This window comes from Melozone crissalis, unplaced genomic scaffold, assembly GCF_028551555.1.
Source record: "Melozone crissalis strain CALT ecotype California unplaced genomic scaffold, PUWL_Pcris_2 ptg000120l_1, whole genome shotgun sequence".
Lineage (NCBI taxonomy): Eukaryota > Metazoa > Chordata > Aves > Passeriformes > Passerellidae > Melozone > Melozone crissalis.
This window is the reverse complement of record NW_026535896.1, coordinates 3,823,646-3,842,957: the sequence shown is the minus strand read 5'-3', so window position 1 is coordinate 3,842,957 and position 19,312 is coordinate 3,823,646. Positions and strand designations below refer to the sequence as shown.

General features: G+C 45.9%; 1 protein-coding gene across 3 annotated transcripts in view; it reads left to right on the top strand.

Annotated features, from left to right (window-relative positions):
* Positions 1–19,312, top strand: part of ARHGAP32 (Rho GTPase activating protein 32) — a 247,179-nt gene that overhangs the window by 95,306 nt on the left and 132,561 nt on the right. For 2 of the 3 annotated variants that reach the window (XM_054292844.1, XM_054292845.1), the window contains exons 3-5: positions 13,052–13,143; positions 14,192–14,233; positions 14,771–14,855. In XM_054292844.1, coding sequence (XP_054148819.1) covers positions 13,052–13,143; positions 14,192–14,233; positions 14,771–14,855 — 219 coding nt within the window. The remainder of the gene's footprint in view (positions 1–13,051; positions 13,144–14,191; positions 14,234–14,770; positions 14,856–19,312) is intronic. The other variant, XM_054292846.1, reaches the window with a different exon arrangement.

Sequence of the window (19,312 nt, the reverse complement as noted above, 5' to 3'; positions counted from 1 at the left end):
GTCTCACAGTGCCACAGTACATCTCAGTTTTGGTTAGTGGTTGTTGAAGGTTTTGTTGCTGCTTGAAGCCCCAGCCCCCAGGGAATGGAGGATGCAGGGTTGGAAAAGTTGTTCCCTTCATTGGTTCCCCTGGCTGGAGCCCTGACAGGCGCCAGGCTTTGTCACCTCACATGAATTCACCTTCTCCCAGGTGAGCAAAGGCTGAGACAAGGGATGCTGGAGAGCTGGGGGAGTCCTGGCCCTTGGCTCCTGAGCTTTGCCTTGGAACATGCTTTTATTGAAAAAAGTCAATTTATGCATTCACAGCTACGTGAACAAGTCGTCCCTACTTTTCCTTCCCAGTTTTATCCATAATACTTTTCAAAGGGCTTATTATTAATTTATAGAAGTGCTTTGTTTCCAGAACTTTTTCTTAATAAGAAATAAACTGAAGGTCTTTCTAAATGTGTGGAGGTTGATGTCCTCCTATACTGTAAATATAAGGTGACAGAACCTCTTTATTTTTAATGTTTCTGTCATTGCCAGTTCATTTTCGGCACCTGAGTAGCTTCAGTCCTTTATTTGATGCAACTTCTTTTGTCTTCTTTAGTTTATTATTTATACTTTCATCTGCTTTTTAGCACTGCTCGTTTTGTGTTTGTGGTTCAGCAGAAGGGCAAGTGATTCTGTGTTGGAGACCTGGTTTGTTTGGGGGGAATCGCAGAATTGGGAAATGGTTTGGGTTGGAAGAGACTTCAAAGCTCATCCAGTTCCACCTCCTGCCACGGGCAGGGACAGCTTCCACTACCCCAGGCTGCTCCAAGTCCCTCCAGGCTGGCCTTGGGCACTGCCAGGGATCCAGGGACATCTCTCCCTCAGTATTTCTGGTGCAATTCTGTGTTGTAGGTGAGGTCCAGGCTGAAGGAGAGGCAGCCCTGGCTGGACAGAGTTCCCAGGAGCTGGCTAATGAGGCAGCTGCCTGGAGCTCCTCAAGCATTGCTATATTTTGTATTCCCCCCTGACCCATGCCCTGTATTTTTAGACTTTAGGTGTATTAGACACATTTTTTGTGTCTCAGCCCCCAATTCCCACTGTGCTGCACCTGCTGGGTAACCTTCACACATCCTGGGATTTCTGCCTCTGCTCCACTTCAGAAAGTGCAGTTGACGATATTGACTTTCTTCATAGAACACTTCTCAGTTCTGGAGCTGCAAAGCCCCATGTGAGCCAAGGAAAATTGCAGTTTATGGATTTTCTAACATTTCTCCAAGACAGTAATGTTATTTTAAAGGAAAGGGGTATCTTTTCCTTGTCAGGCCCTGCTGAGTGCTCTGTTTCTGAGTTGCAAGAAATGAAGTTGTGAAAGAGCCTTTATATAATATATCTCACAAGAGCCTACAAAACAGCTGTCCTCAGCCTGCATTAACTTTAGCATAAATTCATGCTTGTGCTTAATATTACATTTACCTCATGTTGCTGACCTCCTGAGTTCCTCCTTTCTCTTCTTCATGAGTTCAGGGAGTTGCACTGTTTGTTGCACTGAGCCCATGGCTCTCCCCCCATCAGGCTGCTGTGCTTACAGACCGTCTGGTCCTGCCTTGTCTGAATTTTGTTGTGAAGCAGCATTAAGATGCTGAGATAAACACAGAAATCTTCATTTATGCACCCATTGCAAATGTGCTGACAGAGAGGTGCCACGTGAGCTGCATTCACCTGATCAGGGGAATGCACTCAAAAAAGGACCTGGAGCTGCTGGGGCCAGTCCAGAGCAGTCCATGGGGCTGCTCCAGGGCTGGAGCCAGGCTGGGAGAGCTGGGGATGCTCATCTGGAGAGGAGAAGGCTCCAGGGAGAGCTCAGAGCCCCTTCCAGGGCCTGAAGGGGCTCCAGGAGAGCTGGAGAGGGACTGGGGACAAGGGATGGAGGGACAGGACACAGGGAATGGCTCCCACTGCCAGAGGGCAGGGATGGATGGGAGATTGGGAATTGGGAATTGTTCCCTGTGAGGGTGGGCAGGCCCTGGCACAGGGTGCCCAGAGCAGCTGGGGCTGCCCCTGGATCCCTGGCAGTGCCCAAGGCCAGGCTGGGCAGGGCTGGGAGCAGCCTGGGACAGTGGGAGGTGTCCCTGCCATGGCAGGGCTGGCACTGGATGAGCTCTAAGGTCCCTTCCAACTCAAGCCTTTCTGTCATTCTCTGCATGCTCCTGAAGAAGTCACTTTTCCTGCACTTTTTCAATTCCTTGAGCTTTGGAAACCTTCAGAATATGAGAATGTGATTCTCCAAGCCCATGGAAGGTTTTTTGTCCCCCTGGTGCACCTCTGGCTGGGATCTCGCCTTTTCTGGGAGTTCTGCTGTCCATAACAGGGCCAAGAGGTGACAGCTGGGGTCAGGTGTGGCATCAGGGTGCTTAGAGAAGGGGAATCTCTAAATTAATGTAGAAGACTCCGTGAATTTGACAAGTGCACCAGAAGGCAGCAGCTGCAGTTGGTACCCATCATTTTAGGCTTTGGCTGTTGGAATTCCCTTAGGAGAAATGCAAGCTTATAAATACTTCAGAATGGCACAGGGCTAGAGCCTGTCCTGTGAAGTCCCTGGAATAATCTTAGTTCTTAGGTCACAGGGGTTCTGAGATCTGTAGTATTTTCAGCATTTGATGCCAGATGGGGAAGGTTCCGTGGCTTATGAAGGTAATAAAGGCTTTTTAATGAGCCCTCGATATATCACTGTTAAATCTGGGACATGAGTGAGGAGAAAACTATTTTTAAATGCAATTATGAATGTGTGCAGGGATTAGTGCATTACGAGGGTTTAAAGAAAGATTTTTATGTCCTTAGTGTTTGTTTCTCATTCTTTGTACATCACTTGGCCAGTGCTGCCCCAGGTCTTGAGTGGGGCTTCTGCACGAATAGATGCCAAAAATAGAATACATGGAGCTTCTTTTTTAATTAGTGTTGGTTCATTGGTTGGTTTTTAATTCACAGAAATCAGGCCTGTTTCTGATGCAGACTAACCTCCAGGAATTGTGGAAAAATCTGCATAAAAAGGGAATGTGGTAAATCCATTTGCTTGGCCCTGTAAGCTGTAGTGATTTCCCAATAGTGGTTTACTGAAATGATCTAATTTTAGTTTCTCAGATGTGTAGATATAATACCTTTAAACGTGTTAAAATTGATATTTTGGATTTTTTTCCCTGTGTCTCTTAATGCTTTGTATGTGTGTGAGCCCACAGCAGAATTTTACAGCTGAGGATATGGCTGGGAGCTCTGAAGTCACTGACAGAGTTTTGTCAGGCTGATCCTGCTCTCAGATGGGTTCCACATCATGGAAAAAATTTCTTGGGGAAAAATGTGCTTTTGAACCCTGACTGCCCAGTTCTGCAAGTTCTTTTTACAAGTCTAAGGTTTTAAGCTCTCAAGTGCAAGGGGAAGTTTTAGGAGATTTGAAGTTGAAATTGTGGGGGTTTTCTGCTATCTTTTAAAGGGCTTGAACAAGTCAGTAGAAATGAACTTTAGAATCATGGAATCTCCTGAGCTGGAAGGGACCCACAAGTCATTGAGACAGGAGGGCCAAGGATCCCAGCCATCCCACCCTGTGCTGAGGACATTGTCCAGGTTCTCCCTGAGCTCTGACAGCATCAGAGCCCGATTTCGATGGTTCCCCACCTGAGTGCTCCAGCATTTGGCTTCTGGCTCTGAGTCTGAGGGATCACTGCCTTCATGCTATAGAAAATGTTACCTGTAGGCTTGGAGGTTGGTTTTGTGCTGCTGAAGGTCCTCAAGCTCTTGCCTTGCCTGGATTAGTGAGTCAGAACTGTGTTGATCCTGCAGGAGCTGCAGTGGCAGCATTTTCATGGAGTGGCTGCAGCTCAGGCTGGGGATAACAGAGGGAAGGGTGCAATGGGAGTGGGAGTCCAGGAAGTGAGGACAGCACAGGCACTGATCTGACACAAATGTTTTGGGACAGGCCAGCACACCAGGCATCCATCAGGTGCAATAATATTTTGGTCAAAGCAGTTCTGCTCTGGCATTGCACCAGTAACCTGTATTTCCTATTCAATTCACATCACTTGCTTTTCCTTGTTATTGCTGCATGGGTCTAGCGTTATTTTCCCTCGTTAAGCTTTTGGCAAGGGTTTCTGTTGCTGTGTGAGGTTCTTTCTGTGCCTCTTGGTTAGAGGGGCCTTTTCATTTCACAGGCTGGCTCCCAGCACCGAGCTTGTCCCCAAGAGCCTTTGGAAATTGGGGCGATCACTTAATTGGCAAATTGGCTTCCATTTGGCTTTGCCAATTAAATAAGTTCAATTAATCCAGAATGGAAACTGTATTTTTGGCAGGAAGTATTAATTCATAGTAATAATTTAATTTTCATAGGCAAGAGCAGCAATAGTCTCTGGTTACATTTAAAGCCTTGCCAGTGTGTGCACTCTGGTACTACAGTGGTGAGCCAGGAGATCCAAATTCTATTTTGTAAATATCCGTTTCAAAGTCCCTTTCTATACAACAAAATGAAGGAATTATTTAGAATTTGCTATGGCTGGATCAGCAGCTTGCTGTGCACCATCAGCACCAATTTTAATGCACCCTGTTTGTAATTTCTTTCCTAATTCTGGCTCAGCCAGGCTGCTGTTGCTGGTGGTGCTGTTCCTGTGGTGCTGGGGATGCTGCTGTTCCTGCTCCAGGTTCTTCCTGACCCTGAGCTTTGAAGTCAGGATTACACTGTCATGACCCTCCACCTCTTTCCCTCCCACCCTGTTCTGAAGCTGATCTCTTTCTATGCCTGTTTTGTTGTCAGATTACAGGAAATGCCGCAGTTGTTCAAAATGTACTTATTTGGGAGATAAAACTTATAATTTATTTACTGTCAATCACTTTTCCCTAGTCCCAGCTGCTTAAAAATAAGGTGGAACATTAAGGAAGGGAAAGAAGTCTCGTATTTTTAAGTGGTTCATTTCAACTGGCTTTTTTTTTTTTTTTTTAAGTACTGTCCATGTCTTCTTAGTTACCATAATGCAGGAAAAGATGGAACAGTTTTTAAAGGGTATCAACAGTCTGCTCATCCATCCCCTTCCATTCCCCACCCTAATTTAAGCCCAAGAGACAAACAAATCATGTCAGAGTTTGTCTTTCTGAAGATTGTAGGCATTAATGTTTGGGTTTTTTTGCCATGATTCAGCCTTCTTCATTATAAAATTATGAATTATTCCATGAAGATGTTGGGAATCATTAGCCTGACTTTTTTATATGTCATTCCGTACATTTCTGCCTTGCTGCATATGATGGGTCACTGCTGTGTTCGTGTAAGGCTGCACATCTTGGGATTTGATCAAATACCGTGGTTGCCAGGGCACAGATTATTCATGGAGTCATGGAATGGTTTGTGTTGAAGGAAACCTTAAAGCCCATCCAGTGCCACCCCTGCCATGGCAGGGACACCTCCCACTGTCCCAGGCTGCTCCAAATCCCATCCAGCCTGGCCTTGGCCACTGCCAGGGATCCAGGGTGGGCACCCTGTGCCAGGGCCTGCCCACCCTCACAGGGAACAATTCCCAATTCCCAATCTCCCATCCATCCCTGCCCTCAGGCAGTGGGAGCCATTCCCTGTGTCCTGTCCCTCCATCCCTTGTCCCCAGTCCCTCTGCAGCTCTCCTGGAGCCCCTTCAGGCCCTGCCAGGGGCTCTGAGCTCTCCCTGGAGCCTTCTCCTCTCCGGGTGAGCACCCCCAGCTCTCCCAGCCTGGCTTCAGCCCTGGAGCAGCTCTGTGGTCATTATTCACCTTCCCAGCTCTTGCAGCATCAAGTGTCCTGTTCTGACCTCCAGGTCATTCTGGAGAGCAGTGTCACCTCCCCCTTCCAGCTCGTGTCACCGTGTCTGGAGGGCAGCAGGGGGGAGTCCAGCCCGTGTGTGGAGCTGTGTGTGATCCCAGGCCGGGCTTTCCCCTCCCCTTGGGCAGAGTTAGTGACTCTCGTGTTGCGTTGGTCAGAAGTTTATGGGCACTGTGGTACAAAGTGCATGCTGGAGGCAGACACATTCCTCACATTGCTGTGTTGTCACAGGGCTTTGGGCAGAGAGTGCAGTGGATCCCAGTTTTGTGCTCATGCCATTGGACACAGCTCTTCTCTATAAACAAAAGCTGAGCCCAGGTTGGCTTAAAACACAGAAATATAAATTCCTGTTAATTGTCCTGACTCAGATGCTGGGGTTGAATGTCAGGCTGCTGGTTTTTTCCACCTTCCCCATCTTGCTGCTGCTGCTGCACTGGGACAACTCCTGAGTTTCTAATCCGATTTATACCTATAACATAACATCACATTGTTATTTGCATAATCACTGGCTGTGGCCAGGGGACTTAGCAGAGTGGGATTTGCTTGTTTGAGCCTGAATCTATCTCTGTTGCATTTTATGTGATGAGAAATTGCTTTCTACAATAACAACCCAAAGCTCCAATTGTCCTTTTAAATCCAAGCCATAATTAGGATCCCCTTCTCCCTCTGTGCATCAAACAGTAGCTGGGATCTTTGGGGCCTTTTTTTACCAACAAGAAACTAGAATCAGAAGTATTGTTCTTGTTGGATGTTCTATTTTCTGTGGCTTTTCTCTGTAATTTATTTTGTAGGCTGTGCAGAAGCAGGACTCTAACCCTGTCTGCCTTTCCCACGCATATTGTATGTGGGATTTTTGTTCTTAAAGAAAGTACATTCCTGAGCCACTCTGCCATTGTGTGAGGCTGTGTACTGTACCCTGCAGCTCCTGGGCCCAGGGCTTTGGGAATGGTAATCAGGCTCCACTGTGGGAATGTCAGATCCAAACTCGGGGCTGTCAGGGAGTTATCATGCTAATGCTGCCCTCAGTAGCTGACCACTCTCTTGTGCTTGGTTGCATCCCTTTTAGCCCTAAAACTGGGGATTCTGTGAAGGAAACACAAGTGTGAGACTGTTCTGCTGAAAATCCCCGGCACCCCTTGGGTGCACTGGGTTCATGTGCAGAGAGTCAGTGAAAATCTGTGTGTCTCTTTCAGGCTCCCTTGGGAAATGTTGCCATGGCACAAACTCACACTGCTGTGCAGAGGTGAATTTTGGTCACAGTGACAGTGACAGTGCCAAAGGAGGTGCTCAGAGCTGCCAAGCTGCTTGTTCCATGTCTTGGATTCCACTTCAGTGGTTTTACATGGCAGCTGGAGAAGGTTTGACCTACATATCAGTGACCTGCAGATCTTCATTTGAAAACACAGCAGACAAATAGTTAAGAATTGGTTCTTTGCTCATTCCAGGCTGATCCTTTAAACTATGGTAAATGGATGCCCTGGACTAACTCCTCTGTGATGCTAAGTCTCTGGAATGAGAGGTTTCTCTGAATTTGCCAGCTCATGGTAATGCTTTAAAGCGTTTTTTTGTTTTGCTTTTTCTTACTCCCCCCACCATTTTCATGGAGATTCTGGGAGTAGAAAAAACACATTCTGTGTGGTCCTTTAAAAAAAAGAGAAGAATTCTCTTTTATACATGGAATGAACTAAGTACTGGTTGGAGCAGTTTGGAATTGAGAACCTGAAAAATGGAATTAAAAGTTCTAAGCTCACAAAATGATGCACATTCACATGTCTATTCAATGCAGATTTCTTAGCCATGGGATTAAGAATATGCATTGCCAATGTTCAAAGTTGCCTTACTGTAAGCACTTGTCATTTTTTCATTCCTTTTCTCTATCCCATTATCTCAGTTACCATGAGATTTTAAAGGCATGTCTGGCTGGGTGAGTGTTTCTGCACATTTCACAATACCCAAACTGAGAGCTAGACTAGGTGGTCAGTTCTACCTCTGATTCCTTGGGCCATCCTGGCCTTGAGCTCTGCACCTAAAGCCCCCCTCCAGCCAGAAAGGATATTTACACTAAGGAAGGAGCTAAGTGATGACTGCAATTAAAAAAAAAAAAAAAACAAAATTAAAAGGTTCCAGTGTTTCTTACTCTGGAAAATATCCTTGTGCTGAGTGTTATTGAATGTGCCTGTGCTGCGCTCTGCTGATGAGAACATGAACAGCACAGGATTAATCCTTAAAATCACAGAATCACAGGATGGTTTGTGTTGGAAGAGATCTTCAAGCCCATCAGGTTCCATCCCTTGCCATGGACAGGGACACCTTCCACTATTCCAGGTTGCTCCAAGCCTGGTCCAGCCTGGCCTGGAGCACTTCCAGGGACAGGAGGCCACAACCACCTCCCGTGTCAATTAAGAAATGCAGAATTGGAGGGGGATATTTAGTGTTATTTTTAACTTCTTTGGTAAAACTGCTGTAGTATGACAAGCACATATTTTTCTTTAAGATGGCATTGCCAGACCTGGGTACCTAAACTGGGTGTTGCTTCTTTATTTTAAATGTGTACAAATATCTTGAGCAGCTCTGAAAAATGTAGCTGCAGTGTGCTAACGTGACAGAGCCATGCTGTATGGAAATGCTTACGAAATTAATTTGGTTCCACTGAATGAATCCTTGGAAAGTGGTAACATGAAGAACTTAGCAAATATTTGCATTTCTATCATATTGCCCCTGTACCTCTGACATTTTGGGGTGAGTGTTGTCTCTTCATCCATTCCCATATATTTCTGCCATTCAAAACAGTGACCCAGTTGTAGCCTTGCTGTGCTCAGTACATCTTAATCCTTTTAGGGATAAATGCTGTGGAATTGGGACCTTTCCTTTGAAATTATTTGGAGCAGCTCGAACATGGTGACTCTCAGTTTAGTGGAGCATTTTCCCTTTCCTTCTTTGACTTATTTACTGTGGAGAACCAGGATAGTTGTCACAACATCTGAAGGAGGAGCAGAGAGAACTTTGTCTCCCTGGAGTGTGTTAAAGGCTGCACAGTCAAAGCTGAGATGACCAAAATTCTTCCTTCATTGTGCTCCAGGTGAGTTCCTGGCAGTAATTCCTGAGAGCAGGTGTTGAGGGAGCCATCACCTTCCACCTCACGGGCAGCAAGGAGTTTTGTGGGACACTTTCTTTTTAGTGCTGCAGAGCAAACTCCCTGATGGAGCAGATGCTGAGCCAGCTCTGTGTAGTGAGCTGGTATCCAAAATTTGGGGTAGCTATTGATGTCCTTGTGCCTGAGCACCCACTTCAGCCCTCTTCATTCCTCCTCATGCCACGTGAAGAAATTACTGCTCCCTACAGAGTAATGACTTCTCCTGGAGCAATATTTCTGTTCCCTGCTGTTCTCCAGCAAAGAAGTAAAACTGAAGCAAAGCTTTAGGGTTTTTGAGAGCTCTAGAGGCCTTTTTTTTTAGGGTTTTTTAGGTTTTTTTCCTCTCTTTGTAATTTTTCTTTCCAAGAAGATCGAGGGGAAATATGAAGATGATGTAAAGGAAAGACTGTCATGGAAACCAAAGAGCATTTGGAATCAGCTCTGCTGTTTTTAGAAACAAGGCCATGTGCTGACAGAATCCAGAGCAATCTGGTCCCTCCAAACTGGTTTTGTTGAGAGACTGACAGTGGAATATGTTAGTGCCTGTCTAATAGTTAATCGTGCTTTGTAATAACCTTGGATTAAATTCCTGCCTTCAGAAATCTCACCTGGATTCAGTCACCGGCCAAGGTGTATCTGTGGTCCCTCCTCAGAGGTCTTTCTGTAGTCCTGTGGAAAACCAGCTACGGGATTACTGGTGGGATTCCAGGGTTTCTTGTGCATCCCAGAGTAAGTCAGAAGCAGCAGGAGGAGGGCTGTGGGATCTACACTGGTTCAATATTCTCCCCTGATGAGGATACCAAGGTGGAAACTTCATCACGTTGTGTTCACCGGACTGTTGTGTTGAGTTTTACGCATATTTCAGATTGTGTTACGTCTCTGCACGTGAGGGAGACAGGTTGGCATGTTTTCTGATAAATGCAAGGAGACTCTTTAGGAGAAAATCCTTTCATATTATGCTGTGGAATCGTTAGATATAAATTATTTATGACTAAGGTTTTGTGTGCTAGAGAGCACAAAGCTGAAGTTTTCTAAATCATGTCTATAAATAAAAAGACTAGAAATCTCAAATGCTTAAAGCTAAACAGCCTGGTTTGTGAGAGCTCTCAGATTCCTCTCTCGGATTCCCAGGGAGATTAGGAGCAACACTTGAACAGGTCCAGGGAAGGGAGCAGACCTGGGGAAGGGGCTGGACCCCAGGAGGGGCTGAGGGAGCTGGGCAGGGGCTCAGCCTGGAGCAAAGGAGGCTCAGGGGCCCTTGTGGCTCTGCACAGCTCCTGACAGGAGGGGACAGCCGGGGGGATCGGGCTGTGCTCCAGGGAACAGGGACAGGAGCAGAGGGAACGGCCTCAAGTTGCTCTAGGGGAGGTTTAGCTTGGATATCAGGGAGAATTTCTCTCTGGAAAGGGCTGCCCAGGGCCGGGCTGGGTCACTGTCCCTGTTGGTGTGCAGAGAACTGTGGCTGTGGAGCCTCAGGACACGGTCTGGTGCTGAGCACAGCGGGGGCAGCCAGGGATGCTCTGGATCCCAAGGGCCTTTCCCACCCTTACCAATCCTGTTCTGCTGTGATTCACGGGAGGGTTAGACAGGCACGCAGGCGTTCTTCCTCCTCCCTAGAGGAAGGCTTTAGTGAGATCTCCCTGCCTGGCAATCCCTGCAGGTATCTGTGACAAAATACTGACTTTCTGCAATATTGTCTCAACTACTACTGATACAAGTCAAGCTTTTGAAAGGAGAATTTCTTGGTTTAGGGCAAGCTGGTGAAGTGGTGTCGCTCCAAAGCCTTCCCTGCAAAGGTAAGCGACTGAGATTCCTGATAAATCAATTCTCTGAGTTCTGCCTTGAGCTCTAATTTGTTTACCAAGTTTTGGACCGGAGCAGATTGATGCAGCAGTGACATTCAGCTGTGAAAATGGGACCAAACAATTTGCATAAACAGATTTGCTCTGCAATTACCAGGTTTCCACAGCACAGCGATGCATAGAAAATAGGGAAGTGAGAAGCCACTGATGATGCCAGGTAGCTAATTTTCAGATGTAAATAATCCAACTGTTTCAAAATGATTTTTAAAATTAAATTACTGTGACACAAAGCACAAAAGATGACAAATTTCATTTGGAGGGTTTTGCATGTGTTTTGAGGGGAGAGTGACCTGCATGCTACATGCCAAGTTTTGCATCAAAACAGGTACAAAACAGGGTATAAAATCTATTTTATGTAGCTGTGTATCTTTGGTTTGAATGGAAAGGAATTGTTATTTAGGAGTAATGCAGTTTCTAAAATTACAATAAGTTTATTTTTTGGTATCTATCTCTTCAGCAAGGTTTTTTCTCATATTGGTACCTCTTAATAAAGATCTGAGCTTGCACAAGTTCTGTGTCCTTATCTTTCTGTGCTTTTGCCTCAACTGTGAGCCTTGGAGAGATCGTTGTTCTGCAGCAGTCCTTGGAGCTCAGCTCAAACTGGAAAAGCCCCTGGAGTTAATTACTGCCTTGCATCTCATTGTGGTCCAGTTAACTGGATGCAGAAAATGGGAGATGCAGAAATCCAGCTCAATTTGGATTTAACTCCACCGGCAAGGAGAGGATAATACAACTTTTCCAGGAGAGGTGCTGGCATTTTGGGCTCCTGGAGGTGTGAGTTTGCCTACGCCGCTTTGAGTCAGATCCAGGGAGGTCTCTGCCCACTGCTGAAAACTGGCTTGAAGCCCACATTTTCTGTCAGATTGTTTATCCATTTTTATATCCCACCAGCTCCTACTGCTGATGGAGAAGAAAAATTACTTTTCTTCCTACAGAAATTCTGTTCCTTTGGAAATTAAGCAAGTGCATCCAGCTTGGCCTAAAAGCAGCTTATTGGAATGGCACATTTATTCTTGTAATTAGTTATTTTCTTATGTAAAAGACCTGTAAGGATTATTAAATTGGTGATCCTCTTAATGCTAAAATCGACACTGAGACTCTCAAGTGTCTATTACATCCTGAAGTGATTGTGTGCTGAGTAAGTCAGTCAGCCCAGGGTAGGTTTATTTAAGTGTATAAATAGTGTTCCTGTTTTCCCCTGGTGAGGGGCTGTGCCTTTGTGCAGAGCTGTGGGACAGTGGGGTCAGAGCACTGGCTGTGGGCAGGGCTGTGGATGGTGCAGCTGGGGGAGAGAGACCTGGTGCAGACTTGTTCAGTGGCGCTCAAAGCGTGGAGCTGACTCAGAGTGAACCTTCCAAGGGCAGTGCTGGAAGCACCAGGAGCTGGTGGGTGCAGCTGCAGGTGGATTCTGCAGCCCTTGGGGTTCATCTCCTCAGGGCCAGGCTCAGCCTGCAGCCCTGTGCCCAGGGGAGTGGGTGTTCCTGCAGCCTGTTTGGCTCTGTCCAGAGGAGGCACCAGGATGATCAGAGAGCGAGAGCAGCTCTGCCGTGAGTGGTCAGTAAATCCAAAAATCCACGGGAGACCAATCACGGATCCACCTGTTGCATTCCACAGCAGCAGATAACCATTGTTTACATCTTGTTGCTGAGGCCACAGCTTCTCAGAAGGGAGAAAAATCCTAAAGAAAGGATTTTTATGAAAAGATGTCTGTGACAAGGGAGTTTGGAGTTCTGGCCTCACTGAAGTAAATGAATTTTAATAATTAAGGAATTTTAATATCCTCAAGCACTTAAACCAATCGCTTCAAACATCTATTTTAGAAGTTCACATCCCACATATAAGCAGCTCTGTCATTAACTTGTTTTCTACTGTGTGAGTAATCCGGCTTTTTGCCGTGCCTCTGCCTGAGTCTAAACACACAGATATCTGGAAAATCAGGTACTCACTGAGGAGTCCAAGTATGGAGTTTGGGAATTTCTGTTTCACTCCTGCCTCTGAAAATCTCTGCTTTAGAAAGCAGAAGTAGCAACGAATTGAATGCTGGATTTCACAGTTACCCCAAGGGTTAGCCGGGGGTAAGAGAAGAGGGGCAGGAGGAGATTGTCACTCCCTGGTCCCCATCCCAAGGGTCAGTTTTCCCTGGACCAAAGGCAGAATTCAGGTTTGTGGCCCCATGCAGAGCAGAGGGGCTGCTGTCAGCAGGCAGAGCCCAGGCCTGCAGCCGGTTTAACCTCCCTGTCTCTCTGTGTGTCCCTGCAGGCGCGGGGCGCCGACATTCCGGACATCCCCGGGGAGCTGCAGCTGCGCTCCTGCGGCAGCACGGCCAGCATGAAGGTGAAGAACGTGAAAAAGTAAGAGCACACTTCTGTGATTTTCTCGTCTTTCCCGGGCTTCCAGTGTTGCTGTGCTGAGTTCTGGCTGTTGTGCTGCAGTTTCTGATGATGTGTCTTCAGCAGAGCAGCTGAAATCCATGTGGGGCTAAAGGCAGTTTGAGCTAATGGAGCCTAAAGCTGGGCATGAGAGGTTTTGCTGGCTCACTCTCCTCTTTGTGGCCATAGAAACAAAGCTAGGTAGGGTTTGAACTTCACTGTTGCAGTGTTTTCAATTTTCTTTACCAGTTCTTCCTGAAAGTGATTAATTAAAAAAACCCCACAATAGAACATATTATAATAGAACAATTATTTAAAAATCTCAAAAGAAGCCCAGGCAATGTGTAAATGTGATAATTTTCCCTGTCTCCTTATGCTCTGGAAAGCTAAACCAGGACAAGTGGGTGGCCTATATGTATTTTTTATCTGATATTTTTTTCTCTTTTCTTTTTGCATTCTGCCCTCTGTAACTGCATTTGAATGGATTTTACACAGTTTTCCCTTCTAAGGGATATTTTTTCTTCCCTGATCTCCCAGTTTAGTTTTTTTTTTTCCTGTAGACTCATGCTGTATTTCTGTCTCTGCCTCTCTCCCAGAGACTGTAAACCGAGTCATTATGTGTGCAGCAACAGGGATCAGAAATAATCAATACTACTTTTGCTAAAATTGCTGACTTGAGGAGCAGAACTCCCCGAGATTGATGGATCAGAGCCTTCAGCTCACCCCTCTAGTGCTCTGCTGAGAGGGAAATGGTTCTTTGTTCCAGTGCTGAGCAGCCAGATGCTGCATCTCACTTCCCACTTGTATTCCCGTGGGAAGAGGGAGCTAGATAATGACAATCTTATTGGCTCACCACCAGGAATATCTATAGGAGTCTATAATAGCTTCAGCAGAAGCAGAAGCATGTTGCAGAGCCAGAGGAGCTCCCCGGCAGCCACCAGTGTTGCTGGAAACACTTGGGAATAATTATGCCTGATTTTTGAATTTTGCAAAAGGCAAAGGATAAATAGAGTTTGTTCTGCACCCTCAGATACATCCCCCCGGGACTGATGGGCTGTGATGCCTTTCACAGGTAAAGTTCTGCTTTCCTTGTGTCTCGTGTAAGGCTGTGGATGTGCATTTGTGAGGTGCAGCTGCTTGTCCCTGCTCCTGTCCATCCTGAGGGGTGTGCTGCTGCTGGAATGTCTCACAGCTCTCTAGGGATGCACTGGGCTGTGCTGCTGCTGGAATGTCTCTCACAGCTCTGTAGGGATGCACTGGGATGTGGTGCTGGAATGTCTCACAGCTCTGTAGGGATGCACTGGGCTGTGGTGCTGCTGGAATGTCTCACAGCTCTGAAGGGATGGATGCACTGGGATGTGCTGCTGGAATGTCACACAGCTCTCTAGGGATGCACTGGGATGTGCTGCTGGAATGTCTCACAGCTCTGTAGGGATGCAGTGGAAAAGCCACTTGGCATTTCAGCATTCCTTTCCCTACTGCTTTGGTGCAAATCCCTGTGTTCCCTTGGCTTTAGGATGAGGAAGTTGTTGTTTTGTATCAGTAGCTGCTGTTTATCTGTGTTGAGTGGTCTGCATCCATCTCATGGTGTGTTCTTGGTGTGCTCCAGGTTATCCTTTACAAAGGGGCACTTCCCGAAGATGGCTGAGTGTGCACATTTCCACTATGAAAACGTGGACTTCGGCAACATACAGGTGAGTCTTGGATTTCTCTTACACATAAAATTTGCACCTTGTGCTTCCTGCTAGCTGACCCAGTGGGGAGGCATAGAGGGAACTCCATTGAGGCTCATTTAGTTTGTTGCTAGATGTTTAGTGGTAAGAAGTTAAAGCTGTAGAGACTTTATTTGGAATTGCTTCTATGGGCTGGGGCAGAATCTGCACTCAGTCATGTGGAGCTCTCCTTGGAGCTTGGAGATGGTTTTATTTCCACTGGATTTGGCTGATGTCACTGTTTTAAAACTGTATCAAACATTCAGTCTTGAGTCATCTGTAATCACTGCATGTTTATTTTTGGTTTGAGTGTGTGTGTGATTAAAAAATTGTGTGAATGTATTTATGTAAATATAAATAAATCAAATTTACCCCTTCCCTTAGCTCTGCATTGTGCATTGCAGCAGCTGTGTCATCAAAATGCCAGAAAGTGCTCGTCAGCCTGAGCTGCATTTCTGGAAGTGTGCAGGCTTTGCTCCTCTGTGATCCCTCCCTCAGGAATACAGGCAGAAGCATTTTCCAGGGAGGGCTGAGACCCAGGAGTTTCTCACAAACAGGACACATTTTGTTCTGCACTTAGAGGAGCAGGAATGCCTCCAGCATCTGCCAGCCTTGTAGCCAAAAGGAGGTTACAACCTTTTCATTTGTGAAACATTTCCTGTAATACTGAGTGAATTATTTACAGCCTTCCATGCTGCTGTACTTGACGCTTTTGCAAGCAGAATTATGCAGCTGGGTTTTTTTTCCTCTGTCTCAGTAAAATTCTGGCTGGGAAGGAGCTTGGGTCCTGTTCAGGGCTGGGATCTGCTGTTGCTCACTCTTGGTGCCTCTGGGAGGGTTGGTTCTGGGCCGTGGGCTCTGCAGACCCTTCACACAAAGCACTGGGCACAAGTAGAGGGCAAAGAGCTCAGTTCCCATGGAGGCCCCAGGAAACAGGCAGGCAGGAGCAGAACTCACTCTGCTGAAAACTGTTTATTTTCATTTTTTTTGTGTAGGAACAGCATGGCTTATCTGTGTCCCTGCTTTCTGTCTCCTGGTAATTTGCTGATGTGGCACAACTAATTTTTCAGTAATTGTGGAGAGAAGTTTTATTGTGGAGCAGGTCTGTGTCTGCACAGGTGTGGTCTTTGCATCCTGGGCTCCTCTGAGTCCTCCCTCCCATCATCCAGGGGTGGTCAGTACAATGTGCAACTGGAGAGGGAGCACAAGCTGTGCATGGCACATTGTTTTGATGACCAACAATTAATTCTTTAGTGGGTTGAAGCATTTCCTGGGATGTTTTCAGGATGGCAGGGCAGACCTGTGGGGCTCATCTTTACGTCTGTGAGAGGCAGAAGTACGACCAGGTGACACATCCTTTCCAGGTTTTCCTGGAGCTCCCACAAGCAGGAGTGGTTTAGCACTGCTTTTTGTGGTGTCACTGCTGCTCCTGCTCAGTGCTCTCCTGGCACAACCACACCAGAGGCTGTAATCTCAGCCTGAAAAACAGAGATTGTGGAAGGATGCAGCACAGGAAATAAAAATGGTATAGGTTATTGAGCTGTTATTGGTTATCTCAGCCCTGAGCTGTTTTCTGTATCTGTGCTGTGAAACCAGGAAGAAACCAGGGGCTGGTGACAGCGTGAGAAGAACTGTCATTAAATTGAGACTCTGTGTGTGTTGAGGGCTCAGTTCTCTGTTTCCACCACATCTGCCTCTGAAAAACCCTACCTGTTTAGCTATTTGTGTACCTAAAGCAAAATTTGTGTCTAAATCAGGTAACTCAGGCCCTCTGTGCCTGTAATTGCTTCCTTTGCCTAAGCAAGGTTTCTGATAAATCCCCACAGTGTCAGGACTTTTTTATATGGTGAAAAATCTCTTTGAGAACAAGAGCTTTGCTGCTGAAATGTGAAAAGATAAAGCATGGCAGCACTTCCTTAGAATACCAGTATTAATGGTAAAATAAATGAAAGCTGTTAATACAACAGCAGTATTAGTTGGGAGATTTAAAAATAGGTTCACACAGGGCTCATGCATTTTAATCAAGTTGGAGGCTCCTTTGTGCTCCCAAGGTAGGGCAGAGAATAGCAGTGGGCTGGAGTGATGGGAAGTGACAGCTTGGCACCTAATAGAGAATTACTGAGTTGCATCTGAGGGCTGGTGGGTGTAAACTGCTTTCAAAATCTATTCACTGTTAGAAATTTGCATAGTAGAAAATACAGCATTATCTGTCCGTGTCAGGAATTGTGTAATGCTGTCTATTAACAGCCTGGCCAAATTTCAGGTTGTTTTGTAACGTTTATGTCACTTATAATATGGTCTCATGGTGCAGGAGGTATTAATAACTTGACATTTCACCTGATGAGATAGTTTTACATTAAATTCCTGAGAGGTATGAAAAGGGATTTGTTCTCTTCTAATCCTTGCACCGTGCTAGTGAGGCTGGATGCACTTTGAGGGGCTTTTTCTCTTCAGAAATGTCCTTCCACACTGCTCCCAACAGCAATATCTCACCCATACCTGTGGCTGGCCAGCCAGGCACGTGTGGCATCCCAGGAAATTGCTGGTTGCCAGGCAAAGGCAGTGATGTCAAAGCTGTACCAACAGGTTAAGCCTCACAGATTGCATCAGTGCCCAAAATTCACTGGCATTTTGCTGAAATACCTTATGTTCATTACTGTATTTATTTTAAGGGCTGCATCATTAATTTTTAATTTCTAATGAAAAGCCAGGTTCTGCCTCATAGATGTGTTTTAGTCTGACATGGGATAAATATTCAGAACTGTGGTTCAGCTTTTTTATGGTCCATCTCCCAGGGAGATACAATGTTTCTTCTCAATTTACCTTTTTCCTAATTTAGGTTCTTCTCAATTTACATAAAATACAAGGTATATCTCCCCTTTACTTTTTTGACCTGGTTCTCACTCATTGGACACATTGGTGGTAAGTCTACATAAAAATCTTTGTACAAATAAAAGGTCATTTCCAAGTGGTTAAATTGCATTTGTGCAGAAGAGTCTGTAATTACACCTGTGAAATGATAAAAATGCCCACTGTTCAACATCAGCACTTTGCATCTAGAAAAACAAACAAGCTTTGTATTATATCTGTTTGGTTTCTGTCAGATTTATGAATAAATAACTGAAAAGAACTCATCAAAACTCTGTGGGACCTATTGAGGCAACTTCAAACTCCCCAAGTTTAAAAATGTGAGATAGAAAAATGGATGTGGAGTCCCATATCCTTCTGCTTGCATTAAGCACTGACTCTAGACTGAGACAGAGTTACATTTCTTTTATAATTTAAGAAGACATTAATGTAATTCAATAACTATATTCTAAAGAAAGTCTGCCAAGTCTCCAGGAGCATTTGGACAGTGCTCCCAGGGATGCACAGGGTGGGATTGTTGGGGTGTCTGTGCAGGGCCAGGGCTTGGGCTGGATGATCCCTGTGGGCTCTCCCAGCCCAGGATATTCTGTGATTCTATTAAATATGGTTTTACTTTACTTAGTGCTAAATGCCATTAATACAAACAGGAGAAAGATTAGGAATTCCTTAAATATCTACTTCCTACCAGGAATTAATACCCTGTTCTTCACTTGAAAGAATTAAGACATTCTCTTCAGCTGAGAAGGTTTTGGTAATGGAATATGGAGAGCTGATCAGCTCCACGCTTCCCAGATAATATTCTTTGCTCCCTCAAAAGCCATTTGCTCAAGGCAAGTGCTGTAATGCACATTCATATCACTTCAGCATCTCGCATTTGACCCAGAATTATCCCTTCCAACAGCACAGTCTCTGTGTTTGCCTTGCTGTATCTGACGTCTAAAAATAAATCCCTGTGGGAGCAGGACTGCTTGCAGATCCTCTCCTTATCAGTGCAGCCCTGGCAGGAATTGTGTTATCAGTGGCAAAGGAAGTATTTGAGGCACAATCACTTCCTGCCAGAGCTCTGTCAGAGCTGTGGGAATGCCTCTGCCCAGCTGCAGATGGATGTTCCTGCTGTGCCCTAGGGGTGAGAAACAGTGCAAAGAGCAGCTCAGCCCTTCTGTGCCTGTGTCAGCAAAGCCTGCTCAGAAGATCCTCTTCGAGGTCACCTGCTCTTGGTTTGCCTTTTTTTCTTTTATATAATGATATTCCAGGGAAGGGGCAGCACGAGGGGAATATCACTGTGAGTTTTTTCCTAAGCTGGATTGCAGAGGAAGCAAAACTGGCAAAGCCTGGCCAGATGCCCTTGGCTGGGGTGAACTGGGATCGTTTCAGGAGCCTTGTGGATGAGCTGGGAGCAGCAGGGATGGGGATGCTCCCTGCTCTGTGTCTGCCAGAGGTGGGACAGCCTAGCTTGGATCTCCCCATCAGGGCTTTGACCCCAAGCCTGCTCCGTGCCTGCAGGGCAGGAGGGTTTGTTTGTCCCCAGTTCCTCTGTGGATACCGTGCTGTCGGTATGAGTAGCTCCAGGC